This window comes from Zophobas morio, unplaced genomic scaffold (assembly GCF_036711695.1).
Source record: "Zophobas morio isolate AGI-343-1 ecotype UQ-CSIRO unplaced genomic scaffold, CSIRO_AGI_Zmor_V1 ptg000002l, whole genome shotgun sequence".
In the NCBI taxonomy this organism is placed as follows: Eukaryota; Metazoa; Arthropoda; class Insecta; order Coleoptera; family Tenebrionidae; genus Zophobas; species Zophobas morio.
This window is the reverse complement of record NW_026972107.1, coordinates 11,024,951-11,048,465: the sequence shown is the minus strand read 5'-3', so window position 1 is coordinate 11,048,465 and position 23,515 is coordinate 11,024,951. Positions and strand designations below refer to the sequence as shown.

Here is a 23,515-nt window from a genome sequence, read left to right as displayed (position 1 = left end):
GTAACAATATGAAAACTTCTATTTGAAGAAGTGTTAAGCAAGAGTGTCTGCGGACACACAGTCTTAATAATTTTTCATTGTTATGAATTTTTCTATTATTACTAAGTATTATTAAAAAATCTGTGAAACTTTTGTGTAACTTAATTTTCAGAATATCCTGATTTTTTAAACTGAATGTTTAACACTTAAGCATTGAGTTTCAAGCAAAATGGAGGGAACAATAAAAGTCCATCTAACAAATAGAAAATATTTATTTACCACCTAAATCTAAAATAAATATCAGTTACAATTTCGATTTTGAAATAGATATAATATATAAACAAATCCTTCATAACAAAAACAAAATGGAAGATGCAAGTAAGTGCAACAAATATCTCCATAACAAAATATAAGTGAAGTCTTTATTCATTTGTGCCTGCACATTTGAAAATACCCCCTTAATTACTTCAAGGAGTTAATAGCCTTAGCTATATGCCTCATAGTGTGTTGAGGCACCGCCTCCATCAAAGCCCTCTGAAACTGAGGATGCCCAGCCAACGTGCTCATCAGAGCTTTGGCATGCTGTCTCGTTTCCAGACTCCCCTCCATTAACCCATTGGCACCGACAATCAAAAATTTATCTCTGGTTTCTTTAGGTAGTTGAAAAACTTTCTCAGGCCCTATTCTCATAGCTATATCACTAAGTAAACGAGTCGCTACTGCTCGCACTACGCCGTTCTGATGAGTCGATCCTTTGTTGGTCACCACAGCCACCACTCGAGGCACCGACATGTTGAGACTCATAGCATCTAGTGCTGCATTCGCGTCACTCCGAAGGAACTTATTAGTATCAGCGGTTCGTTGCAAAAGTGGAGCTGCAAGCTCTTCCAATTCCTAGAACAAACTTAATCAAAAATTGACCTACAAAAAAATTTGATAGTACCATTTCGAGACCCCTTTTGCACGTCGAAAAAAGCTCGCTAGAAGCGTGACAAGCCGTCCTAGCCACCTGTGAGCGTAAATTCCGAATATTTTTTGCCAGAGCTACACAAATCGTGTGCATTTGTAGCTCCATCACCTCTGGGTGGTTCCGTGCTAGACGAATCAAAGTATTCAGACCCTTCATTATAGCTTCCCAATCACCGCTCTCCATCTGTGCCAATCCTTGATTTAGAATTTCTTTAGGACGACTCACCGGTCTCACTTCCAATTTCACACTTATTGGCGATTTGCTAGCTCTTCTTACAGATGGCGTCCTCACGCTAATGCTTCTCCTCATTAATCGCTTTGGCGATTGACCCTGATTAAACTTTCATTCAAGAAAAGTCGATACTAGAAAAACACTTACCGAGTGTTTTTTCGTCGGCGTTGTGTCGCTAGAGGCCACTGATCCTGGCAGTGACGTCTTAATGGGGGTAATTTCGGGGGATTGTTCAAAGCTGTAAGGCACGGAGTTGACGATGTCATTGAGGGGAGGTGCAGAGTTGATGTTCTTGCGTTCGGTGATTTCGGGGAGAGAGCTTTTCAGAGTTCCTTCGGATCTTGACTTGCTTCGGGGCTCCGTGAAACGGGGGTTTTCGCTGAAGTCCACTTCGTCCAAGGGGCTGTAGCGCTTGGGTTCTTCAGGTTCCTTCGGTTGTTCTGGTTCTTCGAAAGGGACGTCTTCGATTCTGCTCGTGCTTTCAGCTGAGCTTGCCGATGATTGTCGTTGCTGCAAAATCCAATTATTTTGTGTCGATTAACAAATAGTGACAGTAATAGCGCTAAAATTAATAATAATAATAATAACGGTTAATAGAAAAACTAATATCCGAAATAAAGTCAGAATAAAAATGTTTCAACAAACGAAGTAATTAATTCAGCGCGAGGTTATAGGGTTCGTTATCAACATTTAGAGCCAGTCCTTGAGAAAATAATGAGAACTGGCAATATCAACGCGAGAATAAAAATGGTATTTACTAGCATTCGTATGCATTACTTATTCTAAAAATAGAATTTTAATGGTTAGGTCAAATAAAGCAATATAAATCACTGCGTTTGTTTAACCGAGAACAATCATTATTATGGACGGTGGTTGAAACACCCAGTAATGGAAACAACATAAAAGCGTCCACCAGTCACGTGACTTTTTATGAATGATATATTGACATTTGTAAAACTTATGTCGTTACAATAAATAATTAAATTCCCATAAGAATCAATACTTTAACCGCAAATTAGACGAGTAGTTCCAAACTGTAGAGTTTGTGCACGATTAGAGTGGAAATACTATAAGAAGAAAATGCGAGTCATAGGTCCCTTAGGTCATTAATCATCTACAGAAAAAACTTTCACAAGTGCGACGTTTTAGTGGTGCATACTTCTCAAAATATTTCAACTCTAATTTATACTTTGCTATTTATTTTCTTCTAAAACTCTACATCAAGTTTTTGTTTTAAAAAAAATAACACAACACTCATCTATTAATTTAAAATTTTTAGAAAATTTGCGCAACTCTTAAAAACATTTAAAATTATAATAACGTGCAAACTTTTAATTCTAGACTCTTAAATAGATACTCTACAAAGACTGTTCCAAATAGCCAAGGATTATTCAATTTTTTATTCATTAATACAAAAATGGAATTGCCATTATTCTCAAAATTATACTATTAGTTAATGATTTTTTAAATTTTTTTCGTTTAAATGAGCTTTAAACATGTGCTAGGGACGTAGAAACAAAAAAAAAAAACTGATAAGGAAATAAAACTAGACAAATTTTGAACTTGACGTCATCACCCTCACCTTTTGATTGGCTGCTTCAATTTCGCGCCAATTTTAAAATTACGTGCTTAGTGGTCGGTATGTACATTGTGATTGGATAATAGCAGAATTAGGTGAAGGGCCGCTGACAAACACGGCTGTCATTTGGGCCACAATTCTCGTCTGTAGCCCCATTGATGTTTATAATACCAGTTTTCATTTTAACCTTTAGGGTGATTTTGTAGTGAGTTAATGAGAATTTCTGGACGAATGCTAGCAATAAACGCGATTTTTCAAATAGCCCCACAAAAAAAAATCAAGCGGTGTCGAATCCGGTGACCTGGCAGGCCGCTCAATAGTGTCCGTTCGGCTTATCCATCTACCAGGAAAAATTTATTTTAAATACTGTCGCACTTGACGTGGTGCAGCACCGTCTTGTTGAAACCAAATAGTTTCTGCTGGTAACTCCGGATTTGGGTAATTGGGAAACAATTTTCTGAGTCTAAGCACTATACGTTCCCGCAACAGCCTTAAGTATCTGTTTGAATTGATTTTCTACTAACATTAAGGGGATTTTCATTGTATTGTACCAGCTTTTGGACATTTTTTAACATTTCCAGTTTCATTACATCTTCGTAGGGTTTTTGAAACAACAACAAAGATTAAGCCCCACCCACCCACCCCGATCTCAATTCTGATGACTTTTTCATTCGTAATCAGACCGAGGGGCGGAGTTTAATTGCAAAATTCATATTTGTGTACAAAATGTTGGCCTTTGAAAAACACATTTCACATGGGAATTTCTTGAAGAGAGAAGAGGATTTTGCAGACTCACGATGAATAAAAAAAATCATCACGTTTGCGATCGGGTGGGTGGGTGGGGCTTATATTTTGACCATTTTTTCTTAACATACGTAGTCTTCTTTTCCCTTAAAAGAAACTAAAAACTAATTTAATTATCGTGTTGTTCAAAGAAAACTATATTAAAAAAGTCTCGATCTAAAAGTTTACTATTTTGGACAGGTACTTAAACCTTGTTCTGAAAAGATAGCTACGTATGTAAAAAAAGAAGTAAAATATAATTGATGAAGTACATTTGTTTTTAAGGAAATTTTATAAAACGGAGTAGACATGAAAACAACTTTCTCTTGTATTTTTTTAAGAAACTGAAAAACTAGATGTACCTTAACTGTTTCAATTCATTATTTTAATTCTTGGTAGATCAGATATCAACATTTTATCCTATCAAATTAGACACGTTATCCTTTATCGAATAAAAATTTCTGTCTAAACATTTCGTTTTAAAGTTATTCTAGTTGGGAAAAATGTAAGTTTAAAATTCCTTTGTAATATCTAAGACCCCCAACTGATCAAATGACAAAAAGATAAGTCGAGAAAGTTCTGGTAGTCTAGCACTAGGGAATGAAAATAGGTATTCCAGAATCAAATCAGGCTTGAAACGAAGAATTAGGGTCTTGTAAACGAAAGTTTTTACATTTCTAGACTTTAACTCCTATTGAAAAATTGTTCCAAGGTTACTTCGACAGAACTTCCCTCGCCCTTGAAATACAATTCAATAAATTCTGTTTCTTTGAAAATTTATAGAAAATTTGTGTTTTCTTATAACCTTTATATAGTAAAAACCAGTGACACCTCGATCCCCCTGCGCCGTGGGGGTGCAAATACCAAGAAGATGCCGTCCGCAGACAATATGAAATGTATTCAAAGCAAATAACAAAAAAAAATAGTATATTATTATCAGTGTACATGCTTAACTTCGATTGTTTATGTTCACACATCGAGAGAATGTCACGTAGAAATTTGTTTAATTTGAATGAGTTATCTCCTCAAAACAGAAGACTACAATTATTAATTAAGCCACAATGGAACAAAATGCTTTGTTGTTTTTTATTTTTATTTGATCATAATTTTAAATAAAAACTGGGTATTCTCACATTTTTTAGAAAATGAGGTTCTTAATTTGATCAATAAAAAATTGGTCGAAAGCTACGAGTATAAGTACATATAATTCGACAAATGCAACTGTAAAGTAAAAACCAAAGGTACAAATAACAACCTTGTGCTTCAGCACTAGCTAATAGCAATCTGAAGCTCAATTGTTTATTTATGTTTATATATACATCGAAAGAATGTCATGTAGAAATTAGTTTGATTTGAATGAAATTGTCTTCTCAAAACAGGACTAAAATTATTAATTAAACCACAATCGAACAAAATATTCTGAATATTATAATTCTTATTTTAACATTATTGTATAAAGACATGCGTATTGTTCACATTTTCGAGAAAATGGGGTGACTCGTTCTTAATCTGACCAATTAAAAATTTGTGATGATGTCATTAACATGGATAATTTTAGTCACATCACAAAAGAAAAGTAGCTACAGTGTTTATACCAATCCAAGAAAAAAAAAGAAAGGGCCAAACCGTGTGGGAATAAAACGTTATTATACCTTGCAAATGTTTTTGCGAAAATTTAAACGTTTTGCGAAAAAACTGAAAGCGGATTCGTACACTACAAGTATATGAGTACAGTTTTGTATAACATTCAAATCATTTTAAAATACCATTCATTGAAATGACGTCATCAAATTGTTGGCGGGGATGATTAGCTAAATTTTGGTTAGCATTTAAGCATCTACATGATATTTCTAATATACCTACTTATATACAAAATTTGACAATAGTCGGTCCAGCAGTTTTGGACATTACATGTCTAATAAAAATATGTAGATACAAACACCAGAGAGACGGAAACGGGAAACTGCTTTTTTCGTACGTTAGGGGTCATGAAACGTCTAGAAAACATAAAAGCCATTCGTCCAATGGGCTCGCTTACGCTCGAGAAGTGAAAATGTTTCAAATCTGTTAGCTAAAGTAAAATGCAAATTATTTAGTAAAATTGCAAAAAAAGCTCTTTGATAGTAATCCAGGATTATAAATCGTCCTTAGTCAGTGCTTATTCATTTCTCATTACAAATACTGGACGAAGAGAAATACAGCTTGCTCGTCCGGTACCAACTTGAGGACATTTTTACTTCCCGATCCGATAAGGAACTATTGTAGTAGGGTCCATCCGACTAACGTTTTCATGTTTTCTCGACGTTTCATGACCCCTAGAATACAAAAATATGTCTCGCGGTTCCGTCTGTCTGTCGCCTGTGTCAATTTTTATTAGACCGAAACTACTGCACCGATTGTTCTCAAATTTTATATGTATGTTAGGAATATCGTGTAGGTGGTAAAACAATAACAACAATTTGTCTAATCATCCCCATCAAAAATGTAATCACGTCAACTTCAAAATTTACAATAGTAAAGGTTATTTAGATTTAATAGAATAAGATACTCCTACAGTACTGTTGACTTTTTACCCTAAACATTCAAATTTTTGACAAAAACTCAAAATTATATAACAACATTAACTTTTAAACTGAAACATTGAATGTTCTGAAAGGTTACAAACATTTTAAGACCATCGTAAGCAGTGTAAATCTTTAATCAAAATTTATCTGTTTATCTTCTCCCAAAAAAATTGATGACGTCATCATAACATTTTGCCGAACAAATTCAACTAAAATATGCGAAATACTATGACAATGCTCGTGGTTTATCAATGCATTCATATTTTTTTAAATCACTGATTCAGAGTGACTCAACGAAATTAAATTAAAATCAAATCAAGAACGGTTCAGCCCGTTTTCCCTAAAATTTTACAACTTTGCATCAAATTTTTTAGTAAAACCTGAACGTGCTCGCTGCGCTCGCATCCTAATCATTCTTGAGTTAGTCTAAGAAGTATTCAATAACGAAGTTGTTTGGGTTCAGTTGTAATAATAAATAAAAAATAATAATAATAATTTAATTTCTTGCTCGCTGTGCTCCCATTTTTAATGTGTTTTTTTAAAATCATACGGTTTCATAAGAACAATTACGAATGAATCGTCAGTGGCGCTACTTAGGTTTGTTTTATTATAATAATCTTATAGACGTCCCTGTGAAGCTACATTAATCTGAAAAAATCATCTTCGAGAGTGCGAGTGCAGTGAGCACCTGTAATTTGAAAGAATAAATTCATTAACTTTACTGATTACTTTTTGATAAAAATTATCACCAAAGATCTGGCCTGTACTGACCTGACCTGACCTAACCTAACCTAACCTGACCTGACCTGACCTGACCGAACCTGACCTAATCCGCCATGACCTGACAAACATTTCTCAACAAGTAGGGACACTAGAAGACTAAATTAAACATTTCAATTTTATCTATTAAGTGGTACCACCCTTAATGTCAGAAATTTCGTAATCTTTTGATAATAGTAGTAGTAGTTTTAAGCGATGAAGAGATGCAGTCAAATGCAAGAGCTTTGAAATTTAATTTTAGTAATTTAGAAAACCAACCTTCCAACAACAAAATCAACACAGTATATGCAACCTAGTAAAATCTCCACATACCTCAACTTCAAGTTCGTGAGTTTCCGAAGCCTCCGACTCCACCACTTGAAAGTTAGGCTCTGGCGCCAGCCCAAAATTGTTGTCTTCAAACGACTCATCCGGAATGAACCTCTCAATCGCCTGATCCTTCAAATGATGTTCCGCCGGAGGCGTAAAGTACCCCGAAGATTCAGACCCCGAAGACGGAGGCGGCAACGGTTGAGTAAACTGTTGAGCCGACGTCCTCCGAATTATGGGTGTATTCTGCGGACTTTCAAGTTTCGTCCTGAAACAAAACTCCCATTAATCATCCCCAAACCCAAACCACCACCCACGTCCCCATCAAAAAACGCTTTTGCCACTCACTGCGTCCCCTCCTCCTTCTCGGACACGATCCGCACCGGCACCTTCGCCGAGCCGCTTTTGGAAACCTCAGCCGGCGCAACATGTCCTTTCCGAAAACAAGCGCAACACGTCCACAGCGAGAACTTTTCCTCGTGCAAACCCCACGGATTGCTCTTCAGACTCTTGTCATTCCCCCCTCCGAAAAACGCGACGTTCGTGCAGAACATCCCCGGAGGTTACCAGCTTGAAGACGTGGTGTTTTCAAACTAATTTTACGGTGTGCTATGGTCGCATTGATTCGTTGACCGCCACCTCCGCCCCCCGCGCCGTGGCCTGTATACCGCCGATATAAGTAGACGGTCAGAGGTCGATGGCAGAATGCGTCGTGCCGCCATCGACTGGTTTATGGCAAATAATGGATGATTAACCGTTTTTATTGAGTTTGCGATAAGGGCTAATTTCTTGCAAGGGGTAATTCCAGGAAGGCGTTTTCGCCAGCTAGCGCTGACCTTTTTAAAATTCACACAACAAAGGCGATCAATAATTGTAGTAATTAATTCTCCCACATACACTTCGTGGAAAATCGATTCTTTCGTCGAGTTTTGCGCGACGATGGTTTATGTTAACGCGGCGATGGGTTAATAAAGGGTAACGTTTTCGGTTCAACATAAGGAAGCGTTTCATGTATGGGAACATGCAAGCTCAATGAGGGCAAAAACAGGGGATCTGAGCGTGACATACGTGTTTTATTAATTCAATTATGAAGCAAGAGCATGCAAGGCTTTTCAAAAAGAATACACCTGTGTATTCAGCTAATGAAGGTTCTTATGAGAGGGGAAATTCATCAATGTTTTGAAAACCATGCTCCAAAGTAGAATTTAAAATATTTTCTTCGATTCTAAATATAAGTTTTAATTGTTACGCGAAATGCTAATTTTTTAGAATATTAGAATATGCAAATTTTATGGAAAATCGATTCACTTTTTGCAAAAAAAGAACTCTTGCTATCTGATTTGTTTCAGTATGATATCTGATACGAGTCTAAACAAAGAACCCACGCGAAAATTGCGTCAATGTAATACTGTCATTAGGAAATGAGTATAACGAATTGGTAGTATTAGAAGAAGTAGATTAATGGGGCGATGGTTTACAAAGATTGTAGAACTGAGGAAAAAAGCATTCTAGAAAAATTCCATTTGAGAAAATTCGAAGTTTCGAGAAGATTATAAAAGATTCTATTATCAAGAAATGTCACCTTTTTGAACTGAAGTTGTGAGAAACAAATCAATCATCAAACAGTTCTAGAAGAATTAAAAAATATAAATAAATGTTTAATGTTAACTTTCTCCACTTAAGTATAAAACAAATCAAAGCATGATTTGATGCAAACAAAAGATATAAAACCAACAAAGTTAAAAATATCTTAGCGATCCATAGGTCATGGTTCACTAACCTACGCTTTGTTTAATTGAACCTAAATGTTTGAATACGTTTTAAACCCATCGGATCATGAATAGTTTAATCAAGAAAAAAAGAAAATCGCTTTGTTGTTAATTTGTAAAGTTCATTACATTGTACTTCCCACCTGTTTGAAGCATAACATATACCCCACATCGTGGCGTATATTCCAATTTATAAAGTAATAACCACAGTACGTCATCATCTTTTTCAGAAGAATGGGGACAAATGTATCCATTTTGGTCACATTAATCATAATATTACTATGTTCTGAGAATTTCAGGCACATTAAATAATCCGTTTCTAGGGTAATCGATAAAATAAATCTGTTCAAAGTTAATTTAGAAACCTGTGTTGATGTAATCCATATTTAGTTTTTTTTTTATTAAATATCTCCTTTACCTACTAAATAGAATATGCCATAACGTTAGAATTAGAAACACGACAACGACTGTTACAAATGTCTGGGAATTCAACACAATGACAGTATGCGTGAAATATCAATTTCTTTAGTTATTCATGTATCATGTCATGTTGATAAATGCCGCTTTTCGACAAACTAATATAAATCAAGAATATAGTGGTGCCCATCAATCATAGATATTGAAAGTTTATAGACGGACGTTGTTCTTTGTAACAAATAATAAGTTTAAAAATATTTTTTGTAAATATTTGACAGGTCTTATTAATTTGGAAGTAAACACCTAGACAAAAAATTATAATAGCTAATAAAATTTCAACAACTTTAATTTCCACATCTATTACCGAGAGCCTTTTTTGTACTTAAAACTACTTGCAAGGCTGAGAATCCACAGATGTTCCAGTTTAACGAAACTATCACATTACAAAATTGATACAAGAATAAAAAATTAATTATATGAGGTGTCTAAATGGTTGTGACATGTCCGACCTTAATATTCATAATTTCTACCGACTTGTTAAAAAAAAAGGAATTATGGAAATGTCAGAATCAGGTTGTGTCAATTTATGGTAAGCATTTTATTTATCAGAGCTTAAGGAAGTCAACACTTCCAGAAATACAAACTATTTTGTTTTCGATAGATTATTCATTACATGAAACTTAGATGACATTTGATTGATCAATTTTTTGTTTAAAAGTTCTTGGAAGCGAAATAATCTCTAAAATAAGAATACTAAATGTGGCGGTATTTTCAAAAATATGAACAGTTTTCGCATTTTGATGAAATATAAAGTGCTACTATTAATTAGTCTATGATGCTTCATTTGTCTGCACATTATATGTTAGTTTCTGTATATGTACAGAGTCATCAAAATTGATTGAGAGAGTTGGTAAACCTGAACTTAAATAATTTGGTTTATTAAGTTGTATAAAAATATTAGCTGTCAGATTTGAAGTTTCAAATTTCAAATTTCAAAACTCAGTGGCGTCTTTTTTCGATTTTTTTTTTTTTTTGGTAAAAAAATATTAGTTGTCAGATTTGAAGTTTCGAATTTTAGATCCGTTCATTTCTGGAATTTGTTCTCAAAGATGCAAGTAGCAATAAGGTATAGTGTGCACATCGACCAAGGCGATTCGTACAAACGTTAAAAGGTTAAAACTGTTCGCAACTTTGCAAGAAGGTAAGTTTCGTATTCGCAACTGATTCAGGTGAGTTCGACAATCAACCCCCAGTTCTCTTGTCACGCCACTGAATTCATTGCCATATAACCTTAAAGAAATCTGTCATAAGGTTGACAAACTTCACGACAAAAACAGGGAGTACCAACTCTCTCAATCAATTTTGATGACTCTGTACTAATTTCAAACAATGTTTGAGATCAAAATAGAAAAAAATATTAGAAATCAGTTTTTTGATATATGTCAAGAGGATTAATTAATTTTTAGCTGAGAATTTAGTTTTACTGCCAGATTTTTTTCCAGGAAAGATAACCTTCAAAATAGCTACCAATGACCTGAAATTTAAAATAACTCCGAATTAAATTTCAGGTGATTTATAGCAATTTTGGAGATTATCTTAGATAAACTCTGAGAAAGGATGATTTTTTATTATTCGAGACATAAAAATATAAAACAGCTAAACTAGCTAACTATCAATACAAAAGAATACTAACAAAAAAGAAACACTAGACTTTGAAAATAAAAGTAATAATTTAAACACATTTAAAAAGAAGCCAGTTCACAAAACTAAAGAAATGTTGTTAATAAAGTAAAATTAAGATAATAGGGAAAAAAAATACCATGAATACAGACAGTGTCGGATCCAGGACCTAGGGGCCCACCGGGAAATAAATTTACAAAGTGGTCCCCTGTGGTACTGTATACTGATGCTATTTAGATATTATTAATATTATTGTTACTAATATTTTGAGTTTTACCAGCGACATTGGCGTCTTGAAAAAATTAGTGGAAAGTTATTCGACAGAACTTCCCTCGCCTCTGAAGTACAATAAATCATATCCACCGTCTTCGAAAAATTACAAAATTTGATATTGCTAATATTACTTTTTTGTGAAAACCCCTATAAGTTAAAATAAGATATGTTTACAATGTACATGTTTCTGTCATTAGGACATTTGGACAATAAAGATATATTATTATTATTATTATTACAAATGAGTTTTTCCTTTACAAAATTTTGTAATGACATCATCAACATTTTTGCAAGGACACGTATACCACTTTGCATAGGTGCAGTATATTACTAATAATAACAGTGCTGTACTCCCACATTTTCGTTCATGATTTAATAAATGAAACAAATTGACTCATTCATTAATTTTTTTGAGTTACCTGTAACTAATGCCTGCATAAGCAATTCTAAATAAATTGTAACGGGGCGCAGTGAGGACAAAATCTAAAATGTTTTAAACAAATAACCAACGGGAAAACCTGTTTACTCAGTGTTTGATTAGATGCGTAATTTCAAGTGTTTATGACTTCGAAAGAATTCACTGTTGGAGCGTTTCTATGACAAGCATCAGGAAATGAAATTTCATCGCTTTTGTCTCGTCAAAACAGAGAAAACGACAAATTTCATTAATTAAGCTAAAATCGGGCAAAACGGGTCGAAAAAGGAGTGAGTTTTTCATAACTAAAATTACAACACACTAGTATTAAAAAAAAACTAAAGCGGACGAGTATAGGAGTATATATAACATTAAATCAATTTTTTTACCATCCTTTGAGATGACCTCATTACGTTGGTGATGATATTCTCAATATGCACCCAAAATTTAACAACAATCGGTCCAGTAGTTTGGGAGATTATCTGTCTAATAAAAATTAACACAAACAGACAGACGACAGACAGATGATAACGGGAGATGTAAGTAGATTTACCCCACAAATTGCTAATAAAATTCAACTTTTAACATTGACAAACATCAAACTCAAGGTAATGATAATAATGTGAAATAAAATGGGCGCCCCAATCAAAAAGTGGCAAAGTCTTGACCACAGGGTTTCCTTACATTTATAATCGCTGATTTTCATCTACAATTACACATACAGTGACACTGACTTCCATCTCTAGGGTGGAAAGTGACAGACAAGTGATATATGTCACTTTCCACCGTTTGGATTGAACTGAAGTATGCAATAGCCACTTCAAAACTTTTGAAAAGTTTGAAAATTTCACATTACTGACCGATTGTGAATAAAAACGTTTTCAAAAACCCACGTTTAAAATGTTCGCAGTTAATTTTAGGTCCCCTAGTGTTTTCTTTTCGGATCAATTTAAACGAATCTCTCTCTCATTTGCTAATTTATCTTAGCAGATACTAGCCCCGCCCACCCGCCCTCTGTTAGAGGGTATCTCATTTACCAAAATCACTCTTATCTTAGCAGGAACTACCTCCCCCACCCTCTATTTTCTAGGAGGGTATGTTTTTTTATCCAAATTGGTTTTAGATTAAGAAGCACTAATCCCGCCCACCCGCCCTATATTTTCTTCGAGGGATCTCATTTGCGAAAATTACTCTTATCTTAGCAATTACTAGCCCCGCCCACCCAACCTCCCTTTCCTTAGAGGATATACTAGCAGCTAGTAGCTAAGATAAGACTGATTTTGGTAAATGACATACCCTCTAAGAAAAGAGAGGGTGGGTGGGCGGGGCTAGTAGTTGCTAAAATAAGAGTGATTTTGGCTTATGAAATACCTTCTAAGAAAAGAGAGGATGGGTGGGCGGGGGCTAGTACCTGCTACGATTTTGGCAAATGAGATCTCTCTAAAAAAATAGAGGGCGGGTGGGCGGGATTAGTACTTGCTAAAATAAGATCAATTTTGACAAATGACACCCTCCAAGAAAAGAGAGGGCGGGTGGGCGGGGCTAGTAGCTACTAAAATCAGTTTGTTGTGTTTATTATCCTAAAAAAATTAGAGTAGAGTGTTGCCAATTTTACTTTTACAAAATTACATTTTTTTCGTAAGATGCATCATAAAGAATTTAAATTATTTTTGTAGGACTCTCAAAACCCCCGTACATAACGTATTGAAGAGTTAATCCGCCACTTTCGTATACCGGGAAATTTCTCGGTGTCCCGGCGGCACAATCCGACACTGAATACAGAGAACAACATAAAAAATAAAGTTTAATACAAGAAATATACGTTAAATATAACTAAAACGTAATATACTTTTGGGATTTCAAAAAATGTAAGGCCACTTTTCAATCGTCTTCATAAAAAATTAATATGTACGAGGTGACTATTAACGATTGTGATTTTTTGTCAAGTTGGCAACGTATTTAAAATTTGACGATGGCATAACTGATGGTCAAAATGAAATTTAGAGCACCAAGTGCTCTTCTCCTTACGTTTATAAAGCACGTTAAGCGCGCAACTGTGAACTGACATGTTAACATTGCTGTCAATAATTCAGAATAACCAACACAAAATTTTTTTTCAATCATTAAAAGTCACGCGGTACTTTATGTATTTTAGATTATATAAAATAAAATACAAAATTGTGTGCTAAGTGTATGTATATATGCTATGTCTGATGGACAAACAAAAGTAATTAGTATATACTTCTTCAATATACACTAAAAATAAATGATAAATAAAAATAAAAATTACTAAAAAAACATACTAGACACAAAAAAAAAACTATTTCAATTCCGCTCCAAGTTAGAATTGGCTCCAATTTCAATCCTAATTTGTCCCCAGTATTGGAACTGTGGGATCAAACTTTTGCAAAAAACTTTAAAAAATTTTTTACTTTGAAATTAAATGCAGCTTATTTCATAAACTTTAATTCATGCTTTGAACATGACTACCATGTTTAAATTACAATACAAGGAAATTCTAATTTTTAAATTATTAAAAGATATTTTCCCACTGTTGTCATCCAGAAAACTAAAAGAGGTCAGTTGAGCAAAAAAAATATTGCGTTACTTTGCTGATCAATATTTTATCAAGGACACTGAGTAATTTATATCTTCTTTGAGACGTTAAAACAGAAAAAAAATCGTCAATTTTAAAAAAAGGACGTTTCTGATTAATGTATGTAGTTTTAAAATCTTTTTTATTTACATAACATAATACCATAATTCAGAATACTATAGCACTTTTTTAATCTCTTATTTTTAGTTTTGTTAAACTGCATTCAATGCAACGACAAAACAAAAACACATTAAATAAAAATAACTTTCGTTCATTGACTTATTTCCAACTATAAATTATAATACTTACTTTTATTGATTTTTATATTAACTCATTTAAATGTAAATTGCATGCTTACAACATTTAAACATACATTTAAAAACCTTAAAAATCAATATATTCCTTACACGTACCAACAGTTCCTGGTTTACTTCATATTAAACCTCATTTTACAACAAACCAAAAATTTGAACCTACCTTATCGGCTCCTGGGCAATAAGAGGCCCCGAAAACGCCTCCGACGACTGCCTATGTGACCTAAATTTCAACTTGGTGTCCGAAGTAATGGGAATTGGAATGCCTGATCGAAACTCCCTCAGCCAAATCCCACTTCTGGCTGAAGAACCTATCAGAACTCACAAATAAGTACTCCTTACACTTACCAACAACTACCTACCTGTGGAAGTTGTAGAAGAACGACTAGACAACGAAAACGAAGTAGGTTCATAATTTTTAACATTGCCGTTATAAATGTGCTCGGAAGAAAAACTTTTCCTAAACTGTTCCGCTTGTCTAAAAAATCTTTTGGCCTTATTTCCATTAATATCAGTAAAAGTTTCTTGGTTTTCGGTGCGCCTTCTTGGCGGAGAGTTGGACCTGCCTCTGTCGTAATTCCTGTAGGTCTTTCCGTTAACTTGGGAAGCGTCGCGATGAAGAACGTAAACCGGGCAAAGTGTGGCTACAACATTATTATCAACTACCCAGTCAAAACTAAGCACACAATTAATACCTTTCTCGATCGCTCCATTCTCTATCTTCGGAAAACTCGAAGCATCCACCGCCCAGATTTGCTCCCTGCTTCCATTGTTCGAGTCGTCCTGGAAAAAATTGATTTTCACTTCACGTGCACGGTATCATCTATAATTTATAAACCAACCACAAGGAAATTGTTTAAGGAGATCGGACGAAGCGCATACAAACGACACAATAACATTTTAACTGTGGAAAACAAGTAACAAAATATCTGCAGAAAGAAATGGTGGTTGATCAATAGCCGGCACCACTGTGCACGACACTTTGTTTGGGCCGCCGCTTTCGTGACACTGCATGATTTACCAAGTTTGACGTCATCAATAGTTAAGGGATAATTGTATCGTGTGTATGTAGATTAGTAGCAGAAACAACCAAACAAGATTAGTGTGAAAAGGTTACACTTACATAAACCGAAGGACTTCTGATAACTGGTAGATCAATTTCGTGCCGTAAATTATGCCTCCAGTAGTTGTTAGAAGGAACTTTGATCGAATTTAGAGAAGTGGTTTTGTGGAGACTTGGAACGCCACCACAAAGCCAGTCGAACTCTTCTTGCTCTCGAGGGCTTGAATAGCGCACGCTGCCGTCTAGATCTACGGTTGGTAGCTGCCGTCTTGACAATCTATGGAGTTAAGTTAGAAGACGCAAATCAAAAATTGTGGTTTACCTTGTTCGTATGACTGTGACTAACTGGTTGGACTCGTCGTCGTTCTTCGACATTTCATTGACAGCTTGTAAGATCATGGTGTTACCTGCTACTTGAGCCAAACTGGCTAGAGCTTCTAAAGCGGCTTGTCGGACACCTCTCTTATTGTCTTTCATGGCATCAAAAGCTATCTGAATCCCGCGATTAAGATCGATTTCCGAGCTTGGGAAAGTTCTAGCAGCTGCGATTAACGCCTGTAGTACTGCTTCCCGTTCATTAGGTGTCACAGTTACAGATTCGAAGAACTTCTTCGGAGAACTTCGCTTCATTAGAAGGAGAGATAGGCGAACTCCTGGTGGTGGCAAAACTTTAACAACGTCACTACAGAGTTGACTGTACAATTCATTAATAAAATGAGGACTGATTGTTGATATAATCAAAGCCAGAGCTTCCTAAAAGTTAACTGTCATACAACACCAAGAGATTATTAAAGCTAACCTGAGCGCGATACTGAAGACGAGCTTGTTTCTCAAACAAAAACAACACCTGTAGCAATTGTGGAAGAGAAACACTATCGAAATTTATCGAGTTTTTCCGTAAAATAGTAATGAGGTCGTCCAGGGCTCGAGTTCTACTCCAAGTGTCCTCCTAAAAAACTTGTTTTGAAATATGAGCTTATTATAATGAGTCATGAAGTCAACGTCCTAGTTTCGTGCGATTATCGGTCGACTGCATCAGGAAATAAATGGAACGGAACATTAATGACAAAATCAATACTATTGGCATCTGTGTCCGCTTAAGTGACCAGAACCCACCCAAAAATTGCAAAATTTTGGCGGAGGCGCCGGTTTATTCTCTTTTATATAATTAAAGTAGCCCAAAATAACTAATTAATTCATGAATATAAATAAATTAGGTCCCGCACGCTACAACGCACCAGCCAGATGCAAATATTTGGCAGTCTGAGACCGTATAATGTTAATTTATTCGGTGAACCCATATTTCATCTGACCTACTTTAACGGTTTGCTTTATGTTTACACGGCACTTTCTTGACACGCTGCTCACCTTATGGCTAAGATCACGCACTACGATCTCTAAAGGGGACAAATTACTCGTTTTCTCTTCTTTTTCTTCACCCATGTACACCTGAAAACTCGGGTAAGTGTTTTGTTCAGGTTCTTCCTCTGCCTCCATATTGGTATCTTCCTTATCATCTTCTACTTTCCTCTCCGGGCTTCGGGTTAGATTATGGAAAACTTCAATTTCGTTGTGGACAGGAACCGGGCTAAATTCATCTTCACCCCGACTGAGTTTTCTAACCCTACCACCCGGGTTTTCATTTTCACTCTGAAGCAATGAATTTACTTGTTGTTCTTGGTTTGGTGCAGGCTGGGGTAATTTTGGCGGGCTTTTGCTGTCATGGCGCAGCGGTATCTTGGAGGATTGCAGCTTTCCAAGATCGGGAGCTGATTTGTGCAGTCTCTTCGGTCGAAGTTTTTTCCGGGGAGTTGGAGGGTTGGAGCCTCCGGTGGTTATTCGGACCGGAATCATGCTCTTGTGGCGCGTTTTGATAGCGGCTATGTTATCACTGACGGTGATTTTGATGCTAGTCGGGCGGTCTATTATTACGGAAGTTTGGACGTCGTTGTCGTCGCTGGAGTTCTGGTTGCTGTCACTTTCTGGAGTTCGCATTTTCACGACTTCGCCTCCAAAGTGGACTTTGCGAGGGCTTCGAGTTACTAATTCGGTTTCGGAGTCGTCGTGGTCTTGTCTACGTGAAGCAGAGGTTTTTGTTGTGGGTGTTAGGTAAATGACACGCAAAATTGACCATAATGGTGTTGAAAAAAAGTAACTTGATTTAACTTTGTAAAAGTTTAGAAAACATTTTCGAAAACCTCGTGTAAAACTTTTTGTGCAATCTTCTCGACTACTCGAGTAATAGTAAGAAAAAGGATCGATGTAAAGTCCGGATTTAAAAAATTAATGGTGAAGATTGAAATCAAATTAGGCGAATGGAAAGGTCAGTAATCCCGCTACTGAAAAATTCATGTTATAAAAGTCAAATGTTGATTACTTTGATTACCGAGAATGACTAAGCGATTATTTAAATCTGTTTAACATTACAATGTAGAATTATTATTTTCTGTTCGAAAAATGACAATTTTGGTGTTGCGGGTATGCATAAGGTGCTTTTATTTTTGTATTATATCCAGGAATCAAACATAAAAACCTGTTACCTATGTCATTTTTGCTTCTCTGTCAAGTTTTCTATTCTTTTCAAGCTCCATCCGTACTTTCGGATTCATTTGTACATGATTTGTCCCGCATAATTTTCATTATTTATTTTAACCTACTTTTTATCTAGTTTTTACTTTAAACAAGATATCATGAACAGATTTCTTTCTTGTAGTAAAATACACGATGTTCAGTAAACTTCCACATTTTTAGTGAGTTTCTAATGATCACTAGAGAGCAGATTAAATGCTCTAGTATACATCCCTTTTTTAAATTGATTGACTCAGATTAATTATTATTGCATATTTTGACGATCCATTGCATATTTTGTCAATTCGAGCATATGTATGCATATTTGTATATGTTTTACTTTGTCAGTTTAAAAAAAATGGAAACTACCGTTTCCTAAAATATTTGTAAAATCTTAAGTTAAGTCTGCTATTGTCATCGTCAGCACTTCTTACATGTTGTCGTATACTTATGGTTTTTACGGAGCATTAAAATTTATTTATGATTTCCGTTTGGCAAAAGAAGAATATCTAAACATCTATCTGGATTGTTTTGGTATTTTTTTAATCAATGTACCTGAAAATTTGTTTGTTGCAGTCTATATTAGCCAGTTTGATTTACAAAGGTGGTTTGTCTTAAGTTGTAAAAGTTTAACTAGGTACATGTCGAGTGAGTATACAGTATTTCAAACCTGATATAGGAAAAAAATAAATTTTGTGAAAAATACCCAAACTGAAAACAATTTTAATAAATTCCGTATTCTATATTCTAATAAGATTATCTTAAACTTATTTCAACTGACGAAAATGTTTTCTGCAAAGCATGTGGAAAAAAAGTATTTTACTTGCCGAGCGTAAGCTGAGGAAGTATAGTAATCGAGTCCATAAGACGAATGGTCACTCCCGTTTCCGACCGTCCGTCCGTCTGTCTGTCTGTCTGTCTGTCAGTCTGTCTGTCTGTCTGTCTGTCTGGTGTCATTTTTATTAGACACGTAATCTCCGTAACTGCTGGACCGATTGTTGTCAAATTTTGTATGCATATTAGAAATACCATGTAAATAGTTAAATGCTAACCAAAATTTTGCTAATCACCGAAAACAATTTGATGACGTCATTTCAAATAATTCTGTGTTTATTTGATTTAACTGTTATACAAAAATATAGTCCTATAAGTATGATGTTTTTCCCTAACCGTCCAAATTTTTGCAAAAACATAATGCACGGTATAATAACAGTTTACCATTAGTGTAAGGCATCCCGCTCGTGGTCTAGTCGTTACGAGTCAGGACTGCGGACTGGACGTCGCGCGTTCGATTCCAAACTTGGCCTTTCGTTTTTTTCATGCATTGTATATTATAGTTAGTATTTATTACTTCACTTTATTTAAAAATGTAAAACCTTCTCGGGGTCACAAATGTATTTTTAAAAATGTAAAACCTTCTCGGGGGCGCCAAATGTCTATTTTTTTATGGTAAAACCTTCTCGGGGGCGCCAAATGTCTTTTATTTAATGTGAAACCTTCTCGGGGGTCCCAACTGTCTTTTTAAAAATGTAAAACGTTCTCGGGGGCGCCAAAAGTCTGTTTTTTTAATGTAAAACCTTCTCGTGGGCGCCAAATATTTTTTTTTTTAACGTGAAACCTTCTTGGGGATCCCAAATGACTTTTTTAAAAATGTAAAACATTCTGGGAGACGCCAAATGTCTTTTTTTTAACGTGAAACCTCCTCGGGGGTCCCAATTGTCTTTTTTGAAAATGTAAAACCTTCTCGGGGGCGCCAAATGTTTTTTTTTTTGTTAGAATGTGAAACCTTCTCGGGGGTCCCAACTGTTTTTTTTTTAATGTAAAACCTTCTCGGGGGGGCAAATATTTATTTTTAGAATGTGAAACCTTCTCGGGGGCCCCAACTGTCTTTTTTAAAAATGTAAACGCTTCTCGGGGGTTCTAAAAGTATTTTAAAAAATGTAAAACCTTCTCGGGGGTTCCAAATGTCTTTTTTTAAGAATGTAAATCCTTCCCGGGGGCGCCAAATGCCTATTTTTTCAATATAAAACCTTCTCGGGGGCCTGAATGTATTTTTTAAGAAAGTGAAACCTTCTCAGAGGTCCCAGTTGTCTTTTTTGAAAACGTAAAACCTTCTCGGGGGCGCCAAATATTTTTTTTAGAATTTTAAACCTTCCCGGGGGTTCCAACTGTCTTTTTTGAAAATGTAAAACGTTTTCGAGGGCGCCAAATGTCTTTTTTTTTTTAATGAGAAACCTTCTCGGGGGTCCCAACTGTCTTTTTTAAAAATGTAAAACCTTCTCGGGGGCGCCAAATGTCTTTTTTAAAAATGTAAAACGTTTTCGGGGGCGCCAAATGTCTTTTTTTTAATGAGAAACCTTCTCGGGGGTCCCAACTGTCTTTTTTAAAAATGTAAAACCTTCTCGGGGACCCCAAATGTCTTTTTTTTAATGTGAAACCTTCTTGGAGGGTTCCAACTGTCTTTTTTAAAAATGTAAAACGTTTTCGGGGGCGCCAAATGTCCTTTTTTAATGAGAAACCTTCTCGGGGTCCCAACTGTCTTTTTTAAAAATGTAAAACCTTCTCGGGGGCGCCAAATGTCTTTTTTTTAATGTGAAACCTCCTCGGGGGTCCCAATTGTCTTTTGTACAAATGTACAACCTTCTCGGGGGCGCCAAATGTTTTTTTTTGTTAGAATGTGAAACCTTCTCGGGGGTCCCAACTGTTTTTTTTTTTTTAATGTAAAACCTTCTCGGGGGGGCAAATATTTATTTTTAGAATGTGAAACCTTCTCGGGGGCCCCAACTGTCTTTTTTAAAAATGTAAACTCTTCTCGGGGGTTTTAAAAGTATTTTAAAAAATGTAAAACCTTCTCGGGGGTCCCAAATGTCTTTTTTTAAGAATGTAAATCCTTCCCGGGGGCGCCAAATGCCTATTTTTTTAATGTAAAACCTTCTCGGGGGCCTCAAATGTATTTTTTAAGAATGTGAAACCTTTTCAGAGGTCCCAGTTGTCTTTTTTGAAAACGTAAAACCTTCTCGGGGGCGCCAAATGTTTTTTTTTAAGAATGTAAAACCTTCCCGGGGGCGCCAAATGCCTATTTTTTAATGTAAAATCTTCTCGGGGGCGCCAAATGTATTTTTCAAGAATGTGAAACCTTCTCAGAGGTCCCAGTTGTCTTTTTTGAAAATGAAAAACCTTTTCGGGGGCGCCAAATGTTTTTTTTTTGAATGTGAAACCTTCTCGGGAGTCCCAACTGTCTCTTTTAAAAATGTAAAACCTTCTCGGAGGCGCTAAATGTCTTATTTAAGAATGTGAAACCTTCTCGAGAGTCCCAACTGTCTTTTTAAAGAATTTGAAACCTTCTCGGGGACCCCAAATGTCTTTTTTTTAAGAATGTGAAACCTTCTCGGGGATACGAACTGTCTTTTTTTTTAATATTAAATTTTCTCAGGGCTCCCAACTGTCTTTTTTTAAGAAAGTGAAACCTTTTTTTCTTTTATTACACTGTGACTATTATCTTCTGTATTATTTATTCTGTATTACTCCCGAGAGGTTATCAAGAAAAAGTAAAATTCCGCAAAATTAAATTTTATCATTTTTTAGAAAAGCAGTATTTGTTAGACTGTACTTCAGAAGAGAGCGAAGTTCTGTCGAAATAACTTTCGACCATTTTTTTTTTTTTAATTTATACTGCATATTTTTTAATAAAAAATGTGCCCTGAATTGAATCTGTACAAATAATTAAACATTTTCAAATCAATACTTTGAGTATTTCAAGAGAAATAGGTGATTCTATAATATGTAATATATTTGGCAAAAATTGTGCATATTTCGAAAAAATTTTATGCATATAAATCCGCCTTTAAATTGATCACAATTAAAAATTGGTGATCCAAAGTTAACGATTTTTGTCGATTTTCTGCATACTTTTACTACAATTCCTACCAGCACTCAAACTGTTAAAATGTCATCTAGTTATCACTTTAAAATAAGTTTCAACACCACGATATTTATGTTGTTGTTTTTAACACGTTTTATTAAAAATACTTTGAGATATCCGTATATTTGTTTATAAAACACCATTTTGGCCAGATTTGCGTGTCATACAATATTCACTCACCTTTCAGAAGAAAAACTGTTTTCCGCGTACGACGTATTTTCACTTTCTTCGTGAATCTTCATAGTTATTGCCGGTCCAGTCTCTAAGGTAATCTCAGTTTCTAAAATCACATTATCGTCTTTCGTTTCAGTGGGTAAATGTATACGGTGCTCTTTACAAAGCTCCTGGAACTCTTGTACCTTTTCAGACCCAATCAAATTATTAAAACGTTCTATCCCAAGCTTACTCCTAGTTTTCACTAACGAACAAATGGAAGTCTCACGTAAAAATTCCTGATTCACACCCAAAAACAACTGTCGCATAAGAAAAACCAAAGTATCTTCGCCTATTTGATAATTCGAAAAATAAGGAACCGCCATTAGTAACCCTTGCATGAGGTGACTATCTTGTGGAACTACAGTCATCAGTTTCTTTAATACTTCGTTAGGATGAGGACTATTCTTCAGATAAATTCGCAGCACGTCCACCGTGCCTTTGCGAACGGACGGAGCAACGTGCGACAAATTCACTATTAAATCCGGAAGAAGAAACTCCATGTGTTTATCTAAGTGCGTTCGGTCTATCACGGGAATGAGATCCGCAAGAACTCTCAGAGCGTGCTGGCGGACTTCGCGCTCGAGGTTTCTTAGGCGATCTCGGAGGACAAAGAATAAGACTTTCGGGTCTAGATCATCTGCGGTGGTGGTAATTAGTTCGCGTGTTTACAATTGTTTGTGTTTACCTGGTAGACGTTTTGTGCGTACGATAATTTCCCACAACCATGTGAGCGAAATCGGGCCATCGAGATTGGCGGAGGGCACTCTCTCGACGAGGGAATCACTTCCTGAGGTGCTTTTGTAGTCGATCATTTCACCGGAGTTCGCGAGTTTTTTCAACACTAAGTCACTGACATGATGGTAGCGGGAAGAATGCGAGACCGTCACGTTTTGCTTGGTTATGGCAACCAACCCCGTTACAAACATTAACTTTCAGCTAGATATATTGATTGCGTTAAGCCAATGAAAGCGTCGTTCGCGCTTTTCTATTATAAACCATATTTGAAATTGAAGTTATTTTTAGTGATACTGCAAAGTCGGGTTCAATGATATGTGGTGAAATGATGAAAGGGTGTGGAATGACAAAG

General features: G+C 35.6%; 1 protein-coding gene across 1 annotated transcript; it reads right to left on the bottom strand.

Moving 5' to 3' along the window:
• Positions 1 to 263: 263 nt before the first annotated feature.
• LOC135123868 (uncharacterized) lies at positions 264 to 23,354 on the bottom strand. Its single transcript, XM_064048765.1, has 13 exons — positions 23,114 to 23,354; positions 22,393 to 23,065; positions 17,091 to 17,796; positions 16,522 to 16,671; positions 16,045 to 16,475; positions 15,783 to 15,999; positions 15,355 to 15,442; positions 15,022 to 15,303; positions 14,823 to 14,970; positions 7,199 to 7,463; positions 1,328 to 1,690; positions 923 to 1,279; positions 264 to 873 (listed from the first exon to the last, which is right to left on the bottom strand). The coding sequence occupies exons 1-13, from the start codon at positions 23,352 to 23,354 to the stop codon at positions 442 to 444; spliced, it is 4,353 nt and encodes a 1,450-aa protein (XP_063904835.1). The 3' UTR covers positions 264 to 441.
• Positions 23,355 to 23,515: the final 161 nt, after the last annotated feature.